Genomic DNA, 25,629 nt, shown 5'->3' on the forward strand with positions numbered 1-25,629 from the left:
CTGCTTGACCGTGTGCATGTCATTATGAAGTCTGAAGACTACCAACAAATTTTGCAGCATAATGTAGGGCCCAGTGTGAGAAAGCTGGGTCTCCCTCAGAGGTCATGGGTCTTCCAGCAGGACAATGACCCAAAACACACTTCAAAAAGCACTAGAAAATGGTTTGATAGAAAGCACTGGAGACTACTAAAGTGGCCAGCAATGAGTCCAGACCTGAATCCCATAGAAAACCTGTGGAGAGATCTCAAAGTGGCAGTTTGGAGAAGGCCCCCTTCTAATCTCAGGGACCTGGAGCAGTTTGCCAAAGAAGAATGGTCTAAAATTCCAGCAGAGCATTGTAAGAAACTCACTGATGGTTACCGGAAGCGGTTGTTCGCAGTTATTTTATCTAAAGGTTGTGCAACCAAGTATTAGGCTAAGGGTGCCAATACTTTTGTCTGGCCCGTTTTTGGAGTTTTGTGTGAAATGATCAATGATTTGATTTTTGTTTCATTCTCTTTTGTGTTTTTTCATTGCAAGCAAAATAAATGAAGATAATAATACCAAAGAATGTGTGATTGCAATCATTTTCAGGAAGGAACTGAGTATTATCTAACAGAATTGCAGGGGTGTCAATACTTTTGGCCAGCACTGTATGTAGCTCCTCCATTGCAGAAAAAAAAAGAGATTAAAAAAATATTAAACTTGTTCCAAAACCTTTGTATTTGGTGTCATTTTAAGGTAACTTTACATGATTGGGTTATTTCTCAAAGGAAAGCACCTATGGTACTTTGTGGATCTTTGTGTACAAAAACATCGTGTATACAAATGGGGAAATGTATTTATTTTTTTTAAAAATTAAGGGTTTCTTAAACTTTGCATATGTGTTATATATATATGGGATTGAGGGATTTAAACCCTTCACAACCGGCCGATTTTTCGCTTTCGTTTTTTTTTTCGCCATTCTTCTTCTGAGAGACGTAACTTTTTTATTTTTCAGTCAATATGGCCATATGAGGGCTCATTTTTTGTGGCATGAGCTGTACCTTTAAATGAAACTATACGTTTTACCATATAGTGTACTGGAAAACGGCAAAAAATTCCAAATGCAGAAAAATTGCAAAAAAAGTGCGATAGCACTTTGGTTTTTGAAATATTTTATTCACTTTGTTCACTATATGGTAAAACTGATGTGTGGGTATGATGCCTCAGGTCAGTGCGAGTTCGTAGACACCAAACATGTATAGGTTTACTTTTATATAAGGGGTTAAAAAAAAAATCACAAAAAAACGGAACTGGCAAAACCGGATGCGCTGGATGAAAAACTGGATGCGCCGGATCCATTTTTTGTCGGATCCGGTATGCCGGATCTGGAAAAAAACGGTCCGGCACATCCGGTTTTTCACAAATTTTGCCGGGTCCGTTGCAGGACTCACATGCCGGATTCTGCCTGACGGCAAAAACCGGATGTGTGCACTTAGCCGTACAAAGTGGGGATGTAGTGGAACTTTAGCACAATGTCCTCTCATTAAAGGGAACCAATCACCAGGATTTTCGTATATAACCTAAAGCCAGTGCTATACTAGCAGTATCAAGCTGATTCTTTACATCTCTTTAGTGGTCAGCTCGGATATACAGTATAGGTTTTGAAATCCAAGAAAGTAAAGTTTATAAAATCAGCAGCTTCTTGAGTGACAGCAGCTGAGGATCAGATAATATCTGGGGGTGTATTCATACTTATCCCTTTTAACTTCATTATTAATAATAAGATATAAATATGCTGTACCTGCCCGTCCAGCAGCTTTCAATCCACCTGGACATGGCCTTACGAAATGTCATTAGATCTACCAGGGTACTCTGACCTTCTGGGTCCAGCAGGTTACTCAGGTATTGAAGACGGTTCTCATCACGACTGGGGTCTGTCACACTTTTCAAGTAATCAATGATCTGGAAAGCTGGCACCATCCCTTCAGATAAAGACACTCACTACATAAGTAACATGGCATATATTATACTATATAGTCATCAATACTGCACTCCTGCCATTTCTTTCAAAAACTCTACAGTCAGACATTGCTGACTAAAGGCCCCATTTCATGCGTCGATTTATCGCGTGATCGCATGTTTGATCGCACCCGCCCCCATCGTTTGTGCGTCACGGGCAATTTCTTGCCCGTGTCGCACAGAGTCAGTCACCCCTGTCACATGCACTTACCCCCCGAACGACCTCGCTGTGGGCAGCGAACGTCCTCTTCCTGAAGGGGGAGGGACGTTCGGCGTCACAGCAACGTCACACGGCAGCCGGCCAATAGAAGCGGAGGGGCGGAGATGAGCGGGACGTAAACATCCCGCCCACCTCCTTCCTTCGTCATTGCCGGCGGGACGCAGGTAAGCTGCGTTCGCCATTCCCAAGGTGTCACATGGAGCGATGTGTGCTGCCTCGGGAATGATGAACAACCTGCATCCAGGAATGTGACCGATATTATGAAAATGAACGACGTGTCAACGAGCAACGATAAGGTGAGTATTTTTGCTCATTAACAGTCGCTCGTAGCTGTCACACGCTACGATATGTCAAACAATGCCGGATGTGCGTCACGGAATCCGTGACCCCGACGACACATCATAAGATATATCATAGCGTGTGAAGGGGCCTTTTCTCAATAGGAAAGTTTTAAAGACAGACATACAGGCATTGCAATTTTGTGAGCCATTTTTCCATATTATTAGGCTTTCACACGCGTCTGTATAAAACTTGTCCGTTAAAAAATGATACCTGTTGGGGAGAGGGTTGAATTGTGTATTAATAGGTTTGTTTGTTTTCCTCCTCTATCCTGATGGCTAGAGATGAGAGAAACCGAGGTTCGATGTTCGTACCCAAAAAACGGAGTTTGGATGCTTTACGAATGCAAACCACTCACAAGAGCATCGCTGTGCTTGGATACTCTCGGTCCTCAGCCCAGGGGGTATCAACAGCTTGATCGGATGTAGTATGCATAAAAAAAATGGAAAAACCTTGTCCACCTGCCCCCAGAAGTGATCTGTTTATGGCTGGCTGCATGTGGACTGAGACCCAAATTGCCCAATTATGGTTCAGGTCAAGTCCGGGTCCCAAACTGAACCTTATCTAAAGTCCAGCTGAACCAACTGAACCGAATTTCCATGGGTCCACTCATCTCTACTGCTGGCCAGCAAATTTCCCTCTGTTTTTTTTTTACCGACTACATGATCCAGCATTCCCCATTGACACCCAGCATCACCATCTAAGACCCCTTTCACATGTCAGTTCGTGTTTTGCACAGCCATGTTGAAGGAGCGTATGGCCCATCCGTGGGCAATGATTTTGGAATACGTGTGCTGTTCCTGTGCTATCCATGTGGCATCGAGGTAACATACAGACGGCATGAACTTCTATACTTACCTGTCCATGGTGCTGCTGTCTCTTGTGCGGCTGCTTCTGGGTCTGTGGTGCAGTGAATATTAGTGATGAGCGAGTATGCTTGTTACTACTCGGTACTCGCACGAGTATCACTGTACTCGGGCTACTCGGCGGGGACCGAGTAATCTCGCGATACTCGTGCTGTACTCGTGGTCTTCATCCCTGCATGTTGGCGCTCTTTTGAGAGCCAGCCCTCATGCAGGGATTGGCTGGCAGACCACTGCAATGCCACAGCCCTGTTAGTTGTGGAATTGCAGTGATTGGCCGGCCTGCACAGCGTGACCGAGCCTTTATACCGGCGGGCGCGCTGTGCTCTGCACACAGCCATCCAGACAGTCAGTGCAGGGAGAGTGTTGCTGCTTCAGGGAAAGGTTTGCGGCCCTTTATAGTTATTTCCGTAGCAGGGCTGCAAACAGTGTGACCAGAAGTCCTTCTCAGGACTATTATAGTTGTATACAGGCAGGCAGGGTATAGCCAGGTTGGAGTACAGTAGCAGAGTCCTTCTTAGGGCTATTGTTGCTGTATACAGGCAGGGTATAGCCAGGTCGGAATACAGGCTAGTGACCAGAAGAGTCCTTGTCAGGACTATTGTAGCAGTATACAGGCAGGCAGGCAGGCAGGCAGGCAGGCAGGGTATATAGCCATTCCTAGTGGTGACCGTATACCAGCCTTCATCATATCTGGGGCTGGTGTACACAGTCTAAAACAGTCCTGATAGTGTCAGACTTCTCAGTAATTGTAGCTCCTAAAAACCTGTTAGGTTCTTAGTGCGTCCGTGCTTGCATTTAAAAACCGCACGTGTGTGCCTGTCGGTGGCAGCGTACAGGTGCACTTGTGTGTGTTTTTCACAAACTATTATATAACGCACAAGTCTAGTGTATAATACATGTCAGTCAGCAGTGCCTGATAGTGTCAGACTTCTCAGTAATTGTCGCTCCTAAAAACCTGTTAGGTTCTTAGTGCGTCCGTGCTTGCATTTAAAAACCGCACGTGTGTGCCTGTCGGTGGCAGCGTACAGGTGCACGTTTTGCACAAACTATTATATAACGCACAAGTCTAGTGAATATAATACACGTCAGTCAGCAGTGTCTGATAGTGTCAGACTTCTCAGTAATTGTCGCTCCTAAAAACCTGTTAGGTTCTTAGTGCGTCCGTGCTTGCATTTAAAAACCGCACGTGTGTGCCTGTCGGTGGCAGCGTCAGGCTCCATATTGTCCCTGGATAGAGACGTGCATGAGGGCCTGTAAACCTGAAGTGCCAATTGTAAGGAAGTGGGTCTATTGTAGTATAGCCCTTAGGCAGGGCAGCCAAAAATTTGGAGGCTCCACATTGTCCCTGGATAGAGATGTGCATGAGGGCCTCAAAACATAGTTCCCATTGCAAAGGAGCGGGTCTCCTGTCGTTGTAATGCCCATTCTGAAAGAATGGGCGAAAAAATTTACCACTGGGGGTATACCTGAAACAACGGCCTAACTATTGTAACGGTCATCATGATGGCGCATGAGGAGAAGGAGGAGCAGTCCAGCGATTAGCCAAAGTCCAGAAGTGTGTTACCATGGGTGAGTGGAGGTACATGGCAAATTCCCGTTACAAACTTTAAATTCCGCTGTCATTTGCTGGTGGTGTGGTGAAGTCTGGCCCAATCCAACCCTTGTTCATCTTGATCAGAGTCAGCCTGTCAGCATTTTCAGTTGACAGGCGGGTGCGTTTATCTGTAATGATTCCACCTGCGGCACTAAAAACGCGCTATGACAAAACGCTAGCGGCAGGGCAGGCCAGGACTTCCAAGGCGTAGAGAGCCAATTCATGCCACGTGTCCAGCTTGGATACCCATTAATTGTAAGGCACAGAGGCATGTCGGAGTACAATTGTTTGATCTGCAAGGTACTCCTTGAGCATCTGGGCAAACTTAGGATTTCTTGTGGCACTACCCCGCACCTCAGGGGCTGTGGTATGTGAGGGGCTGAGAAAACTGTCCCACATCTTAAAGACTGTTCCCCTACCTCTGGCGCATTCGACTTGTGCCCCTCTCGGCTGTACGCCTTGGTTGTCCACTGATTCCTGACCTATGCCGCTAGCGTTTTGTGAGTGGAATGCTTTGCCTACTTCCGTGACTATGGCCTTCTGGAACTGCTGCATTTTGCCTGACCTCTCCGCATCGGGAATAAGAGACATAAAGTTCTCCTTTTAGCGTGGGTCTAACAGTGTTACCAACCAGTAATGATTGTCGGCCAAGATGTTCTTAACGCGAGGGTCACGAGACAGGCAGCTTACCATAAAGTCAGCCATGTGTGCCAGACTCTTAACAGCCATCACTTCAGTATCCTGACCAACACGATGACTGAACATGCTGTCCTCCTCCTCCTCCTCATCATCTACCCTGTCCTCTGGCCAGCCACGCTGAACCGAGGATATGACTGCATGTCATATCCTCAATTTGGCCGGAGAGTTGCTCCATGTCTTCATCCTCCTCCTCGTCATAGTCCTCCACTGCACGTTGTGATGAGACGAGGCTGGGCTGTGTGTTATCACCCACACCCACTACTGTTTCTTGCTCCAACTCATCGCGCTCCGCCTGCAATGCATCATGTTTGTTTTTGAGCAGAGACCATTTTAGAAGGCAGAGAAGCGGTATGGTGACGCTAATAATGTCGTCATCGCCGCTCACCATCTTGGTGGAGTCCTCAAAGTTTTGGCGGATGGTACATAGGTCGGACATCCATCTCCACTCCTCAGGTGTTATGTGTGGAGTTTGACCCATTTCCCTACGGCTTAGGTGATGCAGGTACTCAACAACTGCCCTATTCTGCTCACATATCCTGACCAACATGTGCAGAGATGAATTCCAACGCGTGGGGACATCACACACCAGTCTGTGAGCCGGAAGATGCAAATGGCGCTGAAAGCCGGCAAGGCCGGCTGAAGCAGTAGGTGACTTTCGAAAATGTGCAGACAGGCGGCGAACTTTTACCAGCAGATCAGACAGCTCTGGGTATGACTTTAGAAACCGCTGAACCACGAGGTTGAGCACATGGGCCACGCATGGACCATGTGTCAGCTGGCCTCGTCTCAAAGCCGCCACCAGGTTACGGCCATTGTCACACACAACCTTTCCTGGCTTTAGGTTCAGAGGTGTGAGTCAGTGATCTGCATGCTGTTTCAGAGCTGTCCACACCTCTTCTGCATTGTGGGGTTTGTCACCTATGCAGATTAGCTTCAGCACAGCCTGTTGCCGCTTCGCCGAGGCAGTGCTGCAGTGCTTCTGTGTCGCCCTGGACAAGCCAGGGGCCACAGAGCACAACACTTATGTCGCGTGCGAGCAGGAGGGTGTCAGCACACTACGCTCACCCCTTCTGCTCGGGTCCGGCGGCTGCCGCTCAGTGGTGGCTCAAGCTGTAGGCCGGATCCCGGGGGTTCTCGAGCGGCACTCCTCGCCCGTGAGTGAAAGGGGGGTTGTTGGGTGTGGGGATTGTTTATTGTCCGTGACGCCACCCACGGTTGTGGTGATTTCACCACCGCTGCTTGGTGTGGGGATCCCGGGAGTGATGGTGGGGGAGCAGCTAGTTGTTGTGTTGCCCCTCCGTGGGTAGGGGTCGGTGATCCCGGGGCCCGGTGATGAGATGGGAGATGCAGGGCCTGGTGGGCGCAGGGACGCAGGAGCAGCGCTGTGCCTTGCGGCACTGTGGTACTCATGCAGCCTGAGACGTTGACACAGTTTTACGGTAAACCACACGGCTGGAAAGATGGTTCCCACGGACGGCTGCACTTGCTCTCCCAGTAGGTGACGGTGATGTCCCTTTTCCTTGCACCTTTGTTTCTGTGTTGGTAGCGATGGGTTCCCACCGGTAACCCGCTCCCCGGCTTCAAGCTGGACCGGAGGAGCTCTACTCTTTGCCCGCAGGCGCTGGCCCTGAGAAACTGGTGCCCTGGCGGTGGCGGTGTTTCTACTACAATGGTTGGGCTGTTGCCTTCAATCGGGACTTGGTTGTTGGGGGATCTGCGTCCCCTTCACTGACGGATTTGGCAAATTATGGCGACTCCTAGCCTTGCCGGGGTCCGAGAGGCCCCTGCCCTGGTGCTGACTGTCCTTTGGTACACTGCTCCAGACCGCCGGGCCACTACCCGTCCGCGGTCCTTCCAGGAACTTCCAAACGGTCTCTCTCCAGACAGTCACCGCCGTTGCTGACCTTGCTGACCCTGTCCTGCACACAGCTGGACTCTCTCTTCAGCTTTCTTTCTGTCACCTTTCACCTTTCTTCCACTTCTCCTACTCCTCCTTTACAACTTCCACTTCACTTCCTTTCACTTTCACCTCCCAAACTAAACTGCTGGGTTTTCCCGCCTCCAGAGCTGTGTCCTCCTCGGTGGGCGGAGCTAACCACCTGGCCCACCCCCTGGTGTGAACATCAGCCTCTGGAGGAAGGCAACAAGGATTTTTGGTTAGCTTTGATGTACCTAACTGGGGTGTAGGGTGTGTTGGTGCAATGACCTGTGACCCCTGGCTTGCCCAGGGCGTCACACTTACACACCCCACACTCCCTGCAGGCACATCATAGTCAAAACACAAAATCCTTGTTGCCTTCCCCAGGGGCTGTTGTCCACACCAGTGGGTGGAGCCAGGCGGTTGGTCTCCACCCACCAAGGAGTTCACAGTCCTGGAGGAGGGAAAACACAGGCAGTGAGAGTTAAGCTAAGGAAGTGGAAGGAGGAAAGTAGTAGAGAGGAGAAAAGTGACAGCAAAGAGCCTGAAGTTGGTCTGGGTGTGTGGCCCGGACAGGACAGCAAGGTTGGCAGAATGTGATGACCGTCTGAAGTGGAGGCCGATTGGAGTCTGCCGTAAGGACCGTGGACAGGTGGTGACCCGGCGGTACCGGACCGGTATACAAAGAGAAGCCAGCACCATTGGCAGGGGCCTTTCGGATCCCGGCAAGGCTTGGAGTCGCCGTGAATTTGCCAAATCTGTTAGTGAAGGGGACCTCCGGGTTTCCAAACAGCCAAGTCCCGATAGAAGGCAACCATCCAACCGTGAAGGGGAGACACCGCCACCGCCAAGGGCAACCGTCTCCCAGGGCCAGCGCCTGTGGGCAAAAGGGGCTCCGCCGGCCCATATCCAGGTCGGGGAGCGGGTTACCGGTGGGAACCCATCGCTACCAACACTGAAGTTAGGTGCAGGGAGAGACAGTCATCACTAACCTGCAGGGAGGAACAACCGCAGCCGTCCGAGGGACCCGTCCATCCAGCCGCTTGTTTTACCGTGAACTGTGTCATCATCATTGGGCTGAGTGAGTACCTCCGTGCCATGCGGCACAGTGCTGCCCCTGCGACCCTGCACCTCATCAGGCCCCGCAACCCGCCTGTCATCCATCTCTACCCCATCACCGGGCCCCGGGACAACCAACCCCCCTACCCACGGAGGGGAGAAATAACAACAAAGCTGCTCCCTGTCACAGGCTCCCGGGATCCCCGTCCAGAGCAGCGGTGGTATCCACACAATCACCACAACCGTGGGTGGCGTCACGGACAATATCCCCAAAACCCAAACCACCCCTTTTCACTCACGGGCGAGGAGTGCCACTCGAGTCCCCGGGATCCGGTCATCGCTCGAGCCACCGAGCAGCAGCAGCCGTAGAGCAGCGGCAGCCGGACCCGAGCAGTGGGAGAGCGCAGCGTCCCCTCCTCCGCCCGCGACACTTCCAGCTTGGGACTGGTGTGAAGGGTAAAGTGGATGAGGATGCGCAGGAGGAGGAGGAGGCTGAGGAGCATGACATTCCGGAGCTGTAGAGTGTGGGTGAAACCCTGACTGAGGTAGGGCCTGCAAAACTTGGTGTGGGAAGGACGTGTTCCGTCCCTCGCTCAGACTGGGTCCCAGCTTCCACAATATTAACCCAGTGTGCCGTCAACGAGATGTAGCGGCCTTGCCCACAAGCACTTGTCCACGTGTCTGTGGTTAGGTGGACTTTGGCTGAAACAGCGTTGTTCAGGGCACGTGTGATGTTTTGTGACACGTGGTTATGCAATGCGGGGACGGCACACCGGGAGAAATAGTGGCGGCTGGGGACCGAGTAACGTGGGACAGCTGCCGCCATCAGGTCGCGGAATGCTTCTGTCTCCACCAGCCTAAAAGGCAACATTTCCAGCGCAAGCAGTCGCGAAATGTTAGCATTTAGAAGTGTGGCATGTGGGGCGTTGGCAGTGTATTTGCGCCTGCGTTCAAAGGTTTGCTGAATGGATAACTGAACGCTGCGCTGGGACAAGGACGTGCTTGATGATGGTGTTATTTCTGCGTGGGCAACTGCAGGTGCAGGGCCGGAGGAGGCTTGTTCGTGGGCAGCATGGACAGGGGATTGGCTCGCATGCACAACAAGCGAAGACGTAGCAGTGACATCAGCAAGCACTGCTCCTCGACTCTGTTGTACATCCCACAAAGTCGGGTGCTTGGCTGACATGTGCCTGATCATGCTGGTGGTGGTCAGGCTGCTAGTTTTGGTACCCCTGCTGATGCTGGCATGGCAGGTGTTGCAAATGGCCTTTTTAGAATCATCTGGAGCCAACTTAAAAAACTGCCAGACTCGGGAAGACCTAACATTTGTACAGGCACCTTGTGTCGTGTTGTTGTTCCGGGGAACGGTTGCCTGACGTCTGCCTGGGGCCACCACCCTGCTTCTTACTGCCTGTTGGGATGCTACGCCTCCCTCCCCCTGTGCACTGCTGTCCTCGCTCTGCATATCCTCCTGCCAGGTTGGGTCAGTTACTGGATCATCCACCACGTCGTCTTCCTCTTCTGCACCCTGCTCCTCCTCCTGACTTCCTGACAATTGTGTCTCATCATCGTCCACCCCTTGTTGAGACACGTTGCCAACTTCGTGAGAACGTGGCTGCTCAAATATTTGGGCATCTGTACATACAATCTCGTCATGGCCCACTTCAACAGGAGCTGGCGAGAGGCCAGAATGTGTGAATGGAAACGTGAACAGCTCTTCCGAGTGTCCAAGTGTGGGATCAGTAATGTCAGTGGACGTGTACTCGGCCTGGTGGTAGGAAGGAGGATCAGGTTCTGAAATGTGCGGTGCAGTGTCACGGCTACTGACACTTGACCGTGTGGAAGACAGAGTGTTTGTGGTGGTGCCAATCTGACTGGAAGCATTATCCGCTATCCAACTAACAACCTGTTGACACTGGTTTTGGTTCAAGAGTGGTGTACTGCTGCGGTCCCCAAGAATTTGGGACAGGACGTGCGAGCGAGTAGATGTGGCCCTTTGTTGTGGCGAAATTAGAGCTTGCACACGACCTCGGTCTCTGCCTGCACCACCATCACGTCCACTTCCTTGTTCGTTGCCAACGCCCTTGCGCATTTTGCAATGCTGTGCTGATGTGTATTCACTAGACTTGTGCGTTATATCCAAGTTTGTGCAAAACGCACACAAGTGCACCTGAACGCTGCCACCAACAGGCACACACGTGCGGTTTTTAAATGCAAGCACGGACGCACTAAGAACCTAACAGGTCTCTATCCAGGGACAACGTGGAGCCTCCCAATTTTTGGCTGCCCTGCCAAAGGGCTATACTACAATAGACCCACTTCCTTACAATGGGCACTTCAGGTTTACAGGCCCTCATGCATGTCTCTATCCAGGGACAACGTGGAGCCTCTCAATTTTTGGCTGCCCTGCCAAAGGGCTATACTACAATAGACCCACTTCCTTACAATGGGCACTTCAGGTTTACAGGCCCTCATGCACGTCTCTATCCAGGGACAACGTGGAGCCTCCCAATTTTTGGCTGCCATGCCAAAGGGCTATACTACAATAGACCCACTTCCTTACAATGGGCACTTCAGGTTTACAGGCCCTCATGCACGTCTCTATCCAGGGACAACGTGGAGCCTCCCAATTTTTGGCTGCCCTGCCAAAGGGCTATACTACAATAGACCCACTTCCTTACAATGGGCACTTCAGGTTTACAGGCCCTCATGCACGTCTCTATCCAGGGACAACGTGGAGCCTCCCAATTTTTGGCTGCCCTGCCAAAGGGCTATACTACAATAGACCCACTTCCTTATAATGGGCACTTCAGGTTTACAGGCCCTCATGCACGTCTCTATCCAGGGACAACGTGGAGCCTCCCAATTTTTGGCTGCCCTGCCAAAGGGCTATACTACAATAGACCCCCTTCCTTACAATGGGCACTTCAGGTTTACAGGCCCTCATGCACGTCTCTATCCAGGGACAACGTGGAGCCTCCCAATTTTTGGCTGCCCTGCCAAACGGCTATACTACAATAGACCCACTTCCTTACAATGAGCACTTCAGGTTTACAGGCCCTCATGCACGTCTCTATCCAGGGACAACGTGGAGCCTCCCAATTTTTGGCTGCCCTGCCAAAGGGCTATACTACAATAGACCCACTTCCTTACAATGGGCACTTCAGGTTTACAGGCCCTCATGCACGTCTCTATCCAGGGACAACGTGGAGCCTCCCAATTTTTGGCTGCCCTGCCAAAGGGCTATACTACAATAGACCCCCTTCCTTACAATGGGCACTTCAGGTTTACAGGCCCTCATGCACGTCTCTATCCAGGGACAACGTGGAGCCTCCCAATTTTTGGCTGCCCTGCCAAAGGGCTATACTACAATAGACCCACTTCCTTACAATGGGCACTTCAGGTTTACAGGCCCTCATGCACGTCTCTATCCAGGGACAACGTGGAGCCTCCCAATTTTTGGCTGCCCTGCCAAAGGGCTATACTACAATAGACCCACTTCCTTACAATGGGCACTTCAGGTTTACAGGCCCTCATGCACGTCTCTATCCAGGGACAACGTGGAGCCTCCCAATTTTTGGCTGCCCTGCCAAAGGGCTATACTACAATAGACCCCCTTCCTTACAATGGGCACTTCAGGTTTACAGGCCCTCATGCACGTCTCTATCCAGGGACAACGTGGAGCCTCCCAATTTTTGGCTGCCCTGCCAAAGGGCTATACTACAATAGACCCACTTCCTTACAATGGGCACTTCAGGTTTACAGGCCCTCATGCACGTCTCTATCCAGGGACAACGTGGAGCCTCCCAATTTTTGGCTGCCCTGCCAAAGGGCTATACTACAATAGACCCACTTCCTTACAATGGGCACTTCAGGTTTACAGGCCCTCATGCATGTCTCTATCCAGGGACAACGTGGAGCCTCCCAATTTTTGGCTGCCCTGCCAAAGGGCTATACTACAATAGACCCACTTCCTTACAATGGGCACTTGAGGTTTACAGGCCCTCATGCACGTCTCTATCCAGGGACAACGTGGAGCCTCCCAATTTTTGGCTGCCCTGCCAAACGGCTATACTACAATAGACCCACTTCCTTACAATGGGCACTTCAGGTTTACAGGCCCTCATGCACGTCTCTATCCAGGGACAACGTGGAGCCTCCCAATTTTTGGCTGCCCTGCCAAACGGCTATACTACAATAGACCCACTTCCTTACAATGGGCACTTCAGGTTTACAGGCCCTCATGCACGTCTCTATCCAGGGACAACGTGGAGCCTCCCAATTTTTGGCTGCCCTGCCAAACGGCTATACTACAATAGACCCACTTCCTTACAATGGGCACTTCAGGTTTACAGGCCCTCATGCACGTCTCTATCCAGGGACAATGTGGAGCCTCCCAATTTTTGGCTGCCCTGCCAAAGGGCTATACTACAATAGACCCACTTCCTTACAATGGGCACTTCAGGTTTACAGGCCCTCATGCACGTCTCTATCCAGGGACAACGTGGAGCCTCCCAATTTTTGGCTGCCCTGCCAAAGGGCTATACTACAATAGACCCACTTCCTCAAAATGGGCACATTAGACTCAAGAGGCCTTCATGTACGTCTCTTCTCAGGGACATCGAAGTGCCACACAATGTTTTCACGTAAAATCTTTCATGTAATCTCCAAAAGTAACATACACCAGCTCTATCTCACTATTGGGTATGTGCCCTTAACATTTCCGCCATGAAAATTCATTTTGGTGTCATTTTGGAAGGTTTTCTGGTGAGTCCGTAAAAATGGCGTAAAACGTGGACAAAATTGTTCACAGCTGTGACTTTTGAGTGATAAATGCTTCAAGGGATCTTCCGCATGCTGTTGCCATGTCATTTGAGCACTCTTCTGAGACTTTTGTGACATTTTTAGGGTTTCTACATGCTGCCGGGGGTCATTTCATAAAAATACTCGGGTCTCCCATAGGATAACATTGGGCTCGGTGCTTAAGCCGAGTACACGAGTATCTTGGGATGCTCGGCCCGAGCCTCGAGCACCCGAGCTTTTTAGTACTCGCTCATCACTAGTGAATATGCAATGAGCATAATGAGCGGGACCCACAAGCAAGTGACAGCAGCGCTGAAGACAGCAGGGCTGGAGACAAGTGAGTATAGAAAATAATTTTATTTCAAAGACAAGTGTTTTCTCTGGTACGTGTCACACTGATGTCATGCGGATCACATCAGTGTGTGGTCTGTATGACATCAATGCTGCCGTGGAAAAATGGATTTGTCTCTGTGAGGAACACACGGACACGCGTATACTCCATATGGACGCATGGTCCTTGTGAAAACACTCGTGTGCGCAGACCCATTGATTTTAATGGATCTGAGTATGTCCGTGTCTCCGGTACATATGAAAACGGACGTCATATGTACCGGAAGAGGGACTTACCTGCATGTAGCTAAAACTGAGTGCTAAAACTGAGTGCAGAGTGTGAAAAGTTTATATAGTCTGTACCTGATTAATGCCAGGGGAGACAGAGCTGAAGGCAAAAAGGATATATTTTGTTTCTTCTGTATCACGGTTGTTTTCTTGATCTGTTCAAAATTTGTACTTCAGAAGGAGATGGCACTGATTTATTATTTATTATTTATGTTTAAAATATTGTTTAAAAAATTGTTTTTTTTTATTATTTATATTTAAAATATTGTTTTTTTTATCATTTGATCAAGTGTATGGATAATCTTACAAGAAGATATATTGTGGTATAGCAGTTTACCTTTCCGACATATAGTGCAGATTGATTATTCATGATATGACCCATCTCTGGCCGTGCTATGAATCACATCAGACTCTTACCTCTTCCTTCTATATCACACACTCGAAAAACGCTGTCAAGTATCTGCTCTTCATAAATAAAGGATAAATTGCCAGTTTGCACAACGTATTTCTGGGAAGCATCTAAAAGGAAAATTGAAGACGATCCTTCATTACTGAACATCTACAACAAGATAACAGGAACGATTTCCTTTTAAAAGGGCATGTTAGACTATACATGTCATATGGGCGGCAGGTTATGGTATAGAGTGATACGTGTAATCTGTAATGAATGGAAAGATTCAACCAGCACGTGGGTGAAACTCATCTACAGTATATCATCTAAAGACCTGGAGATATGGCGGAACTGCTCATAACTTAAAAGGGAATGCAGTCAATTAACCGTGCCCAAATCATGGAAAGATTGCAACCAGGTATACTTTTCTCCAAAATGCTCAAGAATTGCGGAGAGGAGATGGTTAGATGATCCAGCCGGGAACAAAGGAAAAGATCTGACTAATCCGGTGGCCTCTCCTTGCCCTGATCCAGGTGACTGACAGGTCTCTAACATGTGCGTACATCACCTCTAGCCATTCAGGGAAACGTTGGTCGGGGGTGGCATCAGACTAGTCTCAACTCTTTATGGAATCCCCGGCTGGCTCTTCAAACTATATTTTCACAATGATGCAGCCAATCTCTAATATATGCTGTCCGTGGTTTGGGCGACATGAATCAACTGACAGGTTCTCTTAGAAGTGAATAAAAATTGGGGTTAAAACTGAAAACCACTAGTGGGGAAGAATCTTACTGAACAAGTACAGTATAGACTGAATTACAAAATGCACCGACAAATTATTGCCTCTGACTACTGCTTCTCTGGATATACAATAAATGCATACGCCCTAATTTTGAAAGGCAAAAAAGACAAAAAAACACAGTACATTCATCCACACGCAGTATGAGGCCACCATAGACCTCCAAGCAAAATATAATGCACCCAAAGCCCCACACACACATAATCCCCACATCTCCCCTCCAAACAGTATTGTGTCCCTACAGCTCCCTCCCCACAGTATGATGTTCCCAAGGCCCTCCCATAAAGTAGGTTGTCTCCACAACCCCCACACAGTATGATGTCCCCACATTTCCTCACACACAGTATGATGCCTCCATTTGCTCCTACACAGTATGGTGTCCCCACTGTCCGTCCCACACAGTATGATGCCTCCACCGCCCATCCACAGTATGATGCCTCCACCGCCCATCCACAGTATGATGCCTCCACAGCCCATCCACAGTATGATGGCTCAACCACCCATCCACAGTATGATGGCTCAACCACCCATCCACAGTATGATGCCTCCACCGCCCATCCACAGTATGATGCCTCCACCGCCCATCCACAGTATGATGCCTCCACCGCCCATCCACAGTATGATGCCTTAACAGCCCATCCACAGTATGATGCCTCCACCGCCCATCCACAGTATGATGCCTCCACCACCCATCCACAGTATGATGCCTCCACAGCCCATCCACAGTATGATGTCTCCACAGCCCATCCACAGTATGATGCCTCCACCGCCCATCCACAGTATGATGCCTCCACAGCCCATCCACAGTATGATGCCTCCACAGCCCATCCACAGTATGATGCCTCCACCGCCCATCCACAGTATGATGCCTCCACCGCCCATCCACAGTATGATGCCTCCACAGCCCATCCACAGCATGATGCCTCCACCGCCCATCCACAGTATGATGCCTCCACAGCCCATCCACAGTATGATGCCTCCACAGCCCATCCACAGTATGATGCCTCCACCGCCCATCCACAGTATGATGCCTCCACCGCCCATCCACAGTATGATGCCTCCACAGCCCATCCACAGTATGATGCCTCCACAGCCCATCCACAGTATGATGCCTTCACAGCCCATCCACAGTATGATGCCTCCACCGCCCATCCACAGTATGATGCCTCCACCACCCATCCACAGTATGATGCCTCCACAGCCCATCCACAGTATGATGCCTCCACAGCCCATCCACAGTATGATGCCAATGTGACGCCCTGGGCAAGCCAGGGGTCACAGGTCACAACACCACATGCACCCCACATTCCCTGCAGGAAAACCTAGGTCAACACTCAAATCCTTGTTGCCTTCCTCCAGGGGCTGATGTCCACACCAGGGGGTGGGCCAGGCGGTTGGCTCCGCCCACCGAGGAGTTCACAGCCCTGGAGGCGGGAAAACCAGGCAGATTAAGTGGAGAGTCAAAAGTGAGAGGAAGTGGTAGAGGAGCTAGAGTAAGAGTGACAGAGAAAAGTGACAGCAAGAAGCCTGAAGTTAGTCCGGGTGTGTGCCCCGGACTGAGACAGCAAGGTTGACAGACGGTGGTGACCGTCTGCAGGAGAGATTGCTCGGAGGTTGCCGAAAGGACCGTGGACGGGTGGTGACCCGGCGGTACCGGAGCGGTATACAAAGAACAGTCAGCACCAGGGCAGGGGCCTTTCGGATCCCGGCAAGGCTAGGAGTCGCCATAATTTGCCAAATCCGTCAGTGAAGGGGACCACTCGGTCTCCCAACAACCAAGTCCCGATTGAAGGCAACAGTCCGACCGTTAAGGGGAGACACCGCCACCGCCAAGGCACCAGTTTCCCAGGGCCAGCGTCAGCGGGCAAGAGGGGGCTCCTCCGGCTCATATCCAGGTCGGGGAGCGGGTTACCGGTGGGAATCTATCGCTACCAAAAGACTATACATAGGTGCAGGGAAGAGACCGTCACCGCTAACTGCAGGGAACATCAGCACCGTAGCCGTCCGAGGGACCCGTCCAACCAGCCGTTTGTTTACCGAGAACTTTGTCATCATCCTTTGGCTGCGTGAGTACCTCCGTGCTGTGTGGCACAGCGCTGCCCCTGCGCCCCTGCACCTCCACAGGCCCCATACCCGCCTGTCCACCATCCCAACCCCATCACTGGGCCCCGGGACCACCAAAACCCCCCCTACCCACAGAGGGGCGAATCAACAACTGGCTGCTCCATACCATCACTCCCGGGCTCCCCAGACAGAGCAGCGGTGGCGTCCACTCAATCACCACAACCGTGGGTGGCGTCACAGACAATAAACTATCCCAACAACCAAACCCCTTTTACTCACGGGCGAGGAGCGCCGCTCGAGTCCCCGGGATCCGGCCCATCGCTCGAGCCACCGAGCAGCAGCAGGCCGCAGCAGCAGCGGCGGCCGGAACCGAGCAGTGGGAGAGCGCAGCGTCCCCTCCTCCGCCCGCAACAACTTCGGCGCTGTGAACAGGATCTTACCGCTCTGTCGTTGGGTAGAGGTGCGCCTTGTGACCGCCGGAGGTGTCCGGCCGAAAAATTTCAGAAGCCGCCATCTTTGGCGCGAAGAGTTCCCGCTCGAGCGTCTTCTCGAGTAGCAGAGGCGCGAAGGCCAAAACCCCGCCCCGATAGAGGAGGGGCCGGAAAGAGGCTAAGGGGGACGGAAACAAGATGTCCGCACCCGACGGAGTCGCTGGAGGAGCGGTGGTCGCAGCCGCGGTGGCACCCGTGGATGGAAATGGGCGTGCCCAGGTCCCGGCCGTGCTGGCGGGAGGTGCCGCGGCCCCCGCTCTCGCTCAGGTGATGCCGTTCTCCTTGCCCTATGCGCCCGGAGCTACCTGGCTACCGCAGTATGACGGGAAACCTGATGCTTTACAGGTTTTCCGTAAAAAGCTTAATGTGCTTTTGGAATTGTACCCCCTGACTGATGAGCAACGTGCAGCGGTAGTGCTGGGCCAGCTAACCGGCGCGGCTGAGCAGGAAGCGGAGACCTGGGCCGAGGGGGACCGGCTCTCTGTAGCCACCATCTTTGAGAAGCTACAGACTGCCTTTGAGACCCGTACCGAAGCTGAGCTGAGGATGCAGTTTTACCAGTGCCGACAACGGTCTGTGGATAGCATTCGGGACTATGCTTTACGTCTGCAAACCGCCCTCCGCACCCTAAAGCGGGTAGACATTATCAATGAAGCGGACAGCAACAAGATGTTAGTAGAGCAATTTGTGCAGGGGATGAGGTCCTCTGAGGACCGCAAACAGCTCCGACTGTGGGCCCTGGAACACCCTGATGTGGACTTTGCTGTGTTAAAGGAACGAGCCATTAAAGCACTGCAACCCCCAGCTTCAGAACTCTCGGAGCCAGCCCCGTGGCCAGTTGAGACGGCCCCCGTCGTGGTGACCCCTGCCCCACCAGCCTCTCCAATGCCTACAGCTCCCAGTAGCACAATGGAAGAACTGGCAGCCCAGGTCCGCCGTATGGACGGAGACCTCGCCAACATTCTCGCTGCACTCCAACCTTTGACCAGATCCCAGCCTCCAGCCAGGATACAGCTCGCCGACAGCCCTGAGGATGTTCCCTGGATGCAGCGGAGAAGTGCTAACAACTCACGGAACAGACCTCCAACCTGCTACAAGTGCAACAAGCCGGGCCATTACTTCCGACAGTGCCCGTTAAACGAGCAACCCCTGGGGCCACGGGCCAATCCTCAGGAGTAGAACCCCGTGGCCCCCCAGACTGGCGGGACCGGTCGGTATATCGGGGCCCGGCCCATCATCCCTGTGGCTGTGGACGGCATCCCGGTGATGGCTCTCTTGGACACTGGATCACAGGTAACCACCATACCATACACATTATACCAGCGGTATTGGGGGACAGACGAGCTGGCACCCCCAGATACTAGTATAACACTGATTGCTGCTGATGGACTCCCATTGACCCAAGTGGGGTATAAACAAGTGGCTATGACCGTGGGGCGAGCTGAACTGCAACACCAGGGTATGATTGTGATCATGAATGAACCCAGTGACCATAACTCAAAGATAGTGCTAGGAACCAATGTGATGGAGCACTGTATGGGTGATGTGTTGGCCCTCCTGCAGCAGCTGGCCGCCACGGCGGCGGGGAGCCGACAGAGAGCTGTGCAGCGTGAGATCCGAGCCTTGATGTACCGTCAGCATGTAAACTCAACAGGAGGAGAGATTGGTGGAGTGAGAGTGATGGATGCTGCTCCGTTGATTGTACCCCCTAGGAGTGAGATGATGATCTGGTGTAGAGCGGCAGTAGGGCCTCAGGGGCGTGACTACCCTGCCATGATAGAGCCCATACCCTCTGAGCACTGGCCCACAGTAATGGCCGCCCGAGGGGTGGTAGATGTAAAGAAGGGGAGAGTGCCCGTGAGAGTGCTGAACTGTGGGGAGGAAGAAGTCAGGTTTCCCCGGTATGCCACTCTTGCCAAGCTGCTCACCCTGGATCCCCACACTATTCACGAGGCAGCTCCCCCAGTCCCCCCACCTATTACCAGCACTCACCCGCCCCAAGGGGAGTTAAATGAGTGGCACCAACAGCTACACGTGGGCACTGACGATACCCCTACACATCACAAAGAAGGGGTGTACAGGGTGGTGCGGGCGTATGAGCAAGTTTTCAGCAAACATCCATTAGATTTTGGGCAGATTAAAGGGGTCCAACACCACATCCCCACCGGTGAGCACCCCCCTATCAAAGAGAGGTACAAGCCTATTCCCCCTGCGCATTATCAATGCGCCAATGATATGTTGAGGAACATTAAGGAGGCAGGGGTTATTCGGGACAGCTGTAGTCCCTGGGCTGCCTCGTTGGTGCTGGTCAAGAAGAAGGATGGCACCATGCGGATGTGTGTGGACTACCGGAAGATTAACCAGATAACGCATAAAGATGCTTATCCACTGCCCCGTATTGAAGAGTCTTTGGCCGCACTGAGAACTGCAAATTACTTCTCTACCCTTGACCTCACCAGTGGATACTGGCAAGTGGCAGTGGCACCGGAGGACCGGGAGAAAAACCGCCTTCACCACCCCAATGGGGCTCTGTGAATTCAATAGCATGCCGTTCGGGCTGTGCAACGCCCCTGGAACCTTCCAACGGCTGATGGAGTGCTGTCTGGGACATCTAAACTTCGAGACCGTCCTGTTATACTTGGATGATGTGATTGTGTACTCCCAGACATATGAAGCCCATCTGGAGCACCTGGCCGAGGTGTTCGCGTCCCTTGCCAAATACAGGATGAAGCTGAAGCCCTCTAAGTGTCACCTGCTGAAACCCAGAGTGCAGTACCTGGGACATGTAGTGAGTGCAGAAGGTGTCGCCCCCGACCCTGAGAAGATCACTGCCATCCAAGGCTGGCCAAGAACAACCACAGTAAGGGAAGTAAGGCAGTTTCTGGGTCTCGTGGGGTACTACCGGCGCTTCATCAAGGGGTACACGAAGATGGCTGCCCCCATGCAAGATCTCCTCGTGGGGCAGACCAAAGGTGGTAGACCCATCGGAGCCCCACTGGTGTGGGAAGAAAGGCATGAGGAATCCTTCTGACAGCTGAAAGAGGCCTTGACCGGAGAAGAGGTCCTAGCGTACCCTGACTACAGCTGCCCATTCATCCTCTACACAGACGCCAGCAATGTGGAATTGGGGGCAGTCCTGTCCCAGGTCCAGGATGGGAAGGAGAAGGTGATTGCTTATGCTAGCCGAAAGCTCCGGCCAACTGAAAGGAACCCTGAGAACTACAGCTCCTTCAAGCTCGAGCTCCTGGCACTGGTATGGGCTATCACAGAGCGGTTCCGCCACTACTTGGCCGTAGCAAAATTCACCGCTTTCACGGATAACAATCCGTTGACTCACCTGGACACAGCCAAGTTGGGCGCGTTGGAACAGCGGTGGGTGGCCAGGCTAGCCAACTATGACTTCACAATCAAATACAGGGCTGGTCGTGTCAACATTAATGCTGATGCACTCTCTCGGATGCCCCACTTGTCAGAGGAAGGGTGCGAGGATGACGACCTCGAAGAGATCGAGTTGCCCGCATTTCACCAGCCACCAACTGAGAAGGTACATGTCCACCAACAACAGGTGAACCTGGATTCACTGCCCAGTCAGGAGTGGCAGGAAGCTCAAAACCGGGCACCCGCTGTCCGCCTAGTCAAGACCCTGGTGGAACAAGGCGCTGTTGGGATGGACCCTGCCGCCCCAGCTGAAGCCCAATGCTTGTGGAAGGAACGGAACCGGCTGTATCTACATCAAGGGAAGCTGTACCGTGAGCTGATCAACCCGAAGACTCATGAGAAAATCCGCCAGTTGGTTATTCCCCAAGCTGATGTGCCCACTGTTCTGCAGGCATACCATGATGGTGCCGGACACTTCGGATGGAAGAAGCTGGAGATGCTGTTGAGAGAGCGGTTCTATTGGAGTGGGATGCGGGAGTCTGTAGAGGCCTGGTGCCGAGAGTGCGGTCCTTGCACGCTGAGGAGGAAGGACGAGGCCAGCCAGAGGGCGCCCCTACACCCGATCATTACCCATCAGCCGCTGGAGCTAGTCGCCCTGGACCATGTCAAGCTCACCCCCAGCCGAAGTGGGTACGCCTACGCGTTGACCATAGTAGACCACTATTCAAGATTCATGGTGGTTGTCCCCGTCAAGGACCTAACTGGTCGAACTACCGCTAGAGCGTTCCAGGCTTATTTCTGCCGACCACATTGATATCCAGAAAAGGTGCTTACTGACCAAGGCCCGGCTTTTGAAGCAGAGGTGTTCCATGAGTTCTGCCAGTTGTACGGCTGTAAGAAGATCCGGACCACCCCTTACCATGCCCAGACCAACGGCATGTGTGAGAAAACGAACCACTTGGTCCTGGGACTCCTCAAGACGTTACCGCTGGAAGAGCAGAACCTGTGGCCGGAGAAGCTACCCGACTTGGTCGATATGTACAACAACATCCCGTCCAGCTCAACGAAGTGCACCCCAGCATATCTGATGAGGGCTCGCCCCGGCCGACTGCCGGTGGACCTGGAAATGGGATTGGAGGCCCCAGAAGCACTCCCTTCGACAGCTGAATGGGAAACTCGGCGGAGGGGACAATACCGGCAGATTCAAGAATATGTTGAGAAGAACTTGAGTCGGAGTCGGGAACTGCAGGAGCGGCGCTTCAATCAAAAAGCGTCTGCTGGCCCTCTTCAGCCCGGAGATGTCGTACTGAAGCGGAAGAGGAGAACCCACAAGCTGGATGATCAATGGGAACAAAACCCGTATGTCATACAGCCCACAGGATGGGAGGATGGGAAGGCCTACCAAATCAGTCATGACCAAGGGGGCACTTTGGCCACGGTTTCCCGGGACCATCTGAAAAGGCCTGCCTTAAGAGCGGCGGCTGAAGTACCGGTTCCCCTACCAACAGAAAAAGCAAAGGAGGTGATCCACACTGCAATGGGAGACTTCCCAGTGGACTGGCCCACACAGAACGGCGCGGTGATTCTTCCAGTGATACTGTTCCCACAACCAGTGGATGAAGAAGTGATATAAGCGTTCAACCGTGAGTCAGTGCCAGTGCCCAGGGATGAACCTGTACCCAGCTCCCCTATGCCTCCGCCTGCCCCACACGATAGCAGGGAGGAGGAATTGACTGTTCCCTCTACCCCACTGCCCAGCCCTACTTACACCGGGCCCCGGAGGTCCACCCGTCCCAACCTAGGTAGACCCCCACTTAGGTACAGGGAAACCGTCCTTTAAAAAAAAAAAAAGGGGACCACCAGAAAGTCTGTTTGTGTTTGCAAGTTGTTGAAAATGAAAATGATAAGTAAATGGAACCGAACAGTTACCTGACTGTCCTACCGTGATTGGAAAACCGGGCATTGCCGGCACCGTTGTCCCCGTGGGGACCGTTTGCAAATTGTTTGGCATAAGGAACTCCTTATGGACAAGCCCGTGAACTTGCAGGGCAACCACAAACGTTAAGTGGCTTGTAAATAAGTTGTGTTACCGTTTCCACAATTGCCGCCTCCGGAGAGGCAGATTGGAGGGAGGGCCCGCAGTAGAGCAGGCTGGGGCCCAGCCACCACAGGAACCGGTGGCTACCCTCTGGAGGGGAAGGACAGATCCTGCTCGGGTAACTTGGTACAGGACTGGGGTCAAGGGGTGCTGCCTGGGTTTTAGGGGCAGCATCAGGGCCAGGTTACTTGGGTGGGAGAGAGCGGAGACCGTAACCGTTAACCGTTTAAAACCGTAACGTTTAAGAAATGTGCCTCCCGATGTGGGATGATGTTTTTCTACTTGTATATATGTTACCGTTTTTTATCTTTTCAGAAAAGCAAAAGGAAAATAAAACCGGTGTTGGACGGGCAGCCCGAGGACGGTCTGCGTTTTGCTAAGGGGGAATGTGACGCCCTGGGCAAGCCAGGGGTCACAGGTCACAACACCACATGCACCCCACATTCCCTGCAGGAACACCTAGGTCAAAACTCAAATCCTTGTTGCCTTCCTCCAGGGGCTGATGTCCACACCAGGGGGTGGGCCAGGCGGTTGGCTCCGCCCACCGAGGAGTTCACAGCCCTGGAGGCGGGAAAACCAGGCAGATTAAGTGGAGAGTCCAAAGTGAGAGGAAGTGGTAGAGGAGCTAGAGTAAGAGTGACAGAGAAAAGTGACAGCAAGAAGCCTGAAGTTAGTCCGGGTGTGTGCTCCGGACTGAGACAGCAAGGTTGGCAGACGGCGGTGACCGTCTGCAGGAGAGATTGCTCGGAGGTTGCCGAAAGGACCGTGGACGGGTGGTGACCCGGTGGTACCGGAGCGGTATACAAAGAACAGTCAGCACCAGGGCAGGGGCCTTTCGGATCCCGGCAAGGCTAGGAGTCGCCATAATTTGCCAAATCCGTCAGTGAAGGGGACCACTGGGTCTCCCAACAACCAAGTCCCGATTGAAGGCAACAGTCCGACCGTTAAGGGGAGACACCGCCACCGCCAAGGCACCAGTTTCCCAGGGCCAGCGCCTGCGGGCAAGAGGGGGCTCCTCCGGCTCATATCCAGGTCGGGGAGCGGGTTACCGGTGGGAATCCATCGCTACCAAAAGACTATACATAGGTGCAGGGAAGAGACCGTCACCGCTAACTGCAGGGAACATCAGCACCGTAGCCGTCCGAGGGACCCGTCCAACCAGCCGTTTGTTTACCGAGAACTTTGTCATAATCCTTTGGCTGCGTGAGTACCTCCGTGCTGTGCAGCACAGCGCTGCCCCTGCACCCCTGCACCTCCACAGGCCCCATACCCGCCTGTCCACCATCCCAACCCCATCACTGGGCCCCGGGACCACCAAAACCCCCCCTACCCACGAAGGGGCGAATCAACAACTGGCTGCTCCATACCATCACTCCCGGGCTCCCCAGACAGAGCAGCAGTGGTGTCCACTCAATCACCACAACTGTGGGTGGCGTCACGGACAATAAACTATCCCAACAACCAAACCCCTTTCACTCACGGGCGAGGAGCGCCGCTCGAGTCCCCGGGATCCGGCCCATCGCTCGAGCCACCGAGCAGCAGCAGGCCGCAGCAGCAGCGGCGGCCGGACCCGAGCAGTGGGAGAGCGCAGCGTCCCCTCCTCCGCCCGCGACACCTCCACCACTTATCCACAGTATGATGCCTCCACCGCCCATCCACAGTATGATGCCTCCACAGCCCATCCACAGTATGATGCCTCCACCGCCCATCCACAGTATGATGCCTCCACAGCCCATCCACAGTATGATGCCTCCACAGCCCATCCACAGTATGATGCCTCCACCGCCCATCCACAGTATGATGCCTCCACCACCCATCCACAGTATGATGCCTCCACCGCACATCCACAGTATGATGCCTCCACCGCCCATCCACAGTATGATGCCTCCACCGCCCATCCACAGTATGATGCCTCCACAGTCCATCCACAGTATGATGCCTCCACAGCCCATCCACAGTATGATGCCTCCACCACCCATCCACAGTATGATGCCTCCATTTGCTCCCACACAGTATGATGTCCTTACAGTCCCCCCACATAGTATGATGCCTCCACAGCCCATCCACAGTACGATTACTCCACAGCCCATCCACAATGTGATGCCTTCACAGCCAATTCACAGTATGATGCCTCCGAAGCCCCCTCAAATGTATGGTGTCCCCACAGTTCCCTCCCACACAGTTTGTTGCCCCACAACTCCCCAAACAGAATGATGTCCTTGCAGCCCCCCCACAGTATGATGTCCCCACGGTCCCTCCCCCACAGTATTTTGACTCCCAAGCATCCATACAATATGATACCTACACAG

General features: G+C 52.5%; 1 protein-coding gene across 1 annotated transcript in view; it reads right to left on the minus strand.

The window, feature by feature from the left end:
- The window catches only part of KASH5 (KASH domain containing 5), a 145,771-nt gene that overhangs the window by 118,662 nt on the left and 1,480 nt on the right, over positions 1-25,629 (minus strand). The window contains exons 2-3 of the mRNA XM_075327914.1: positions 14,517-14,618; positions 1,766-1,946 (exon numbers count right to left, since the gene is read on the minus strand). Coding sequence (XP_075184029.1) covers positions 1,766-1,946; positions 14,517-14,618 — 283 coding nt within the window. The remainder of the gene's footprint in view (positions 1-1,765; positions 1,947-14,516; positions 14,619-25,629) is intronic.

The sequence above is a fragment of the Anomaloglossus baeobatrachus genome, chromosome 11 (genome assembly GCF_048569485.1).
Source record: "Anomaloglossus baeobatrachus isolate aAnoBae1 chromosome 11, aAnoBae1.hap1, whole genome shotgun sequence".
NCBI lineage: Eukaryota > Metazoa > Chordata > Amphibia > Anura > Aromobatidae > Anomaloglossus > Anomaloglossus baeobatrachus.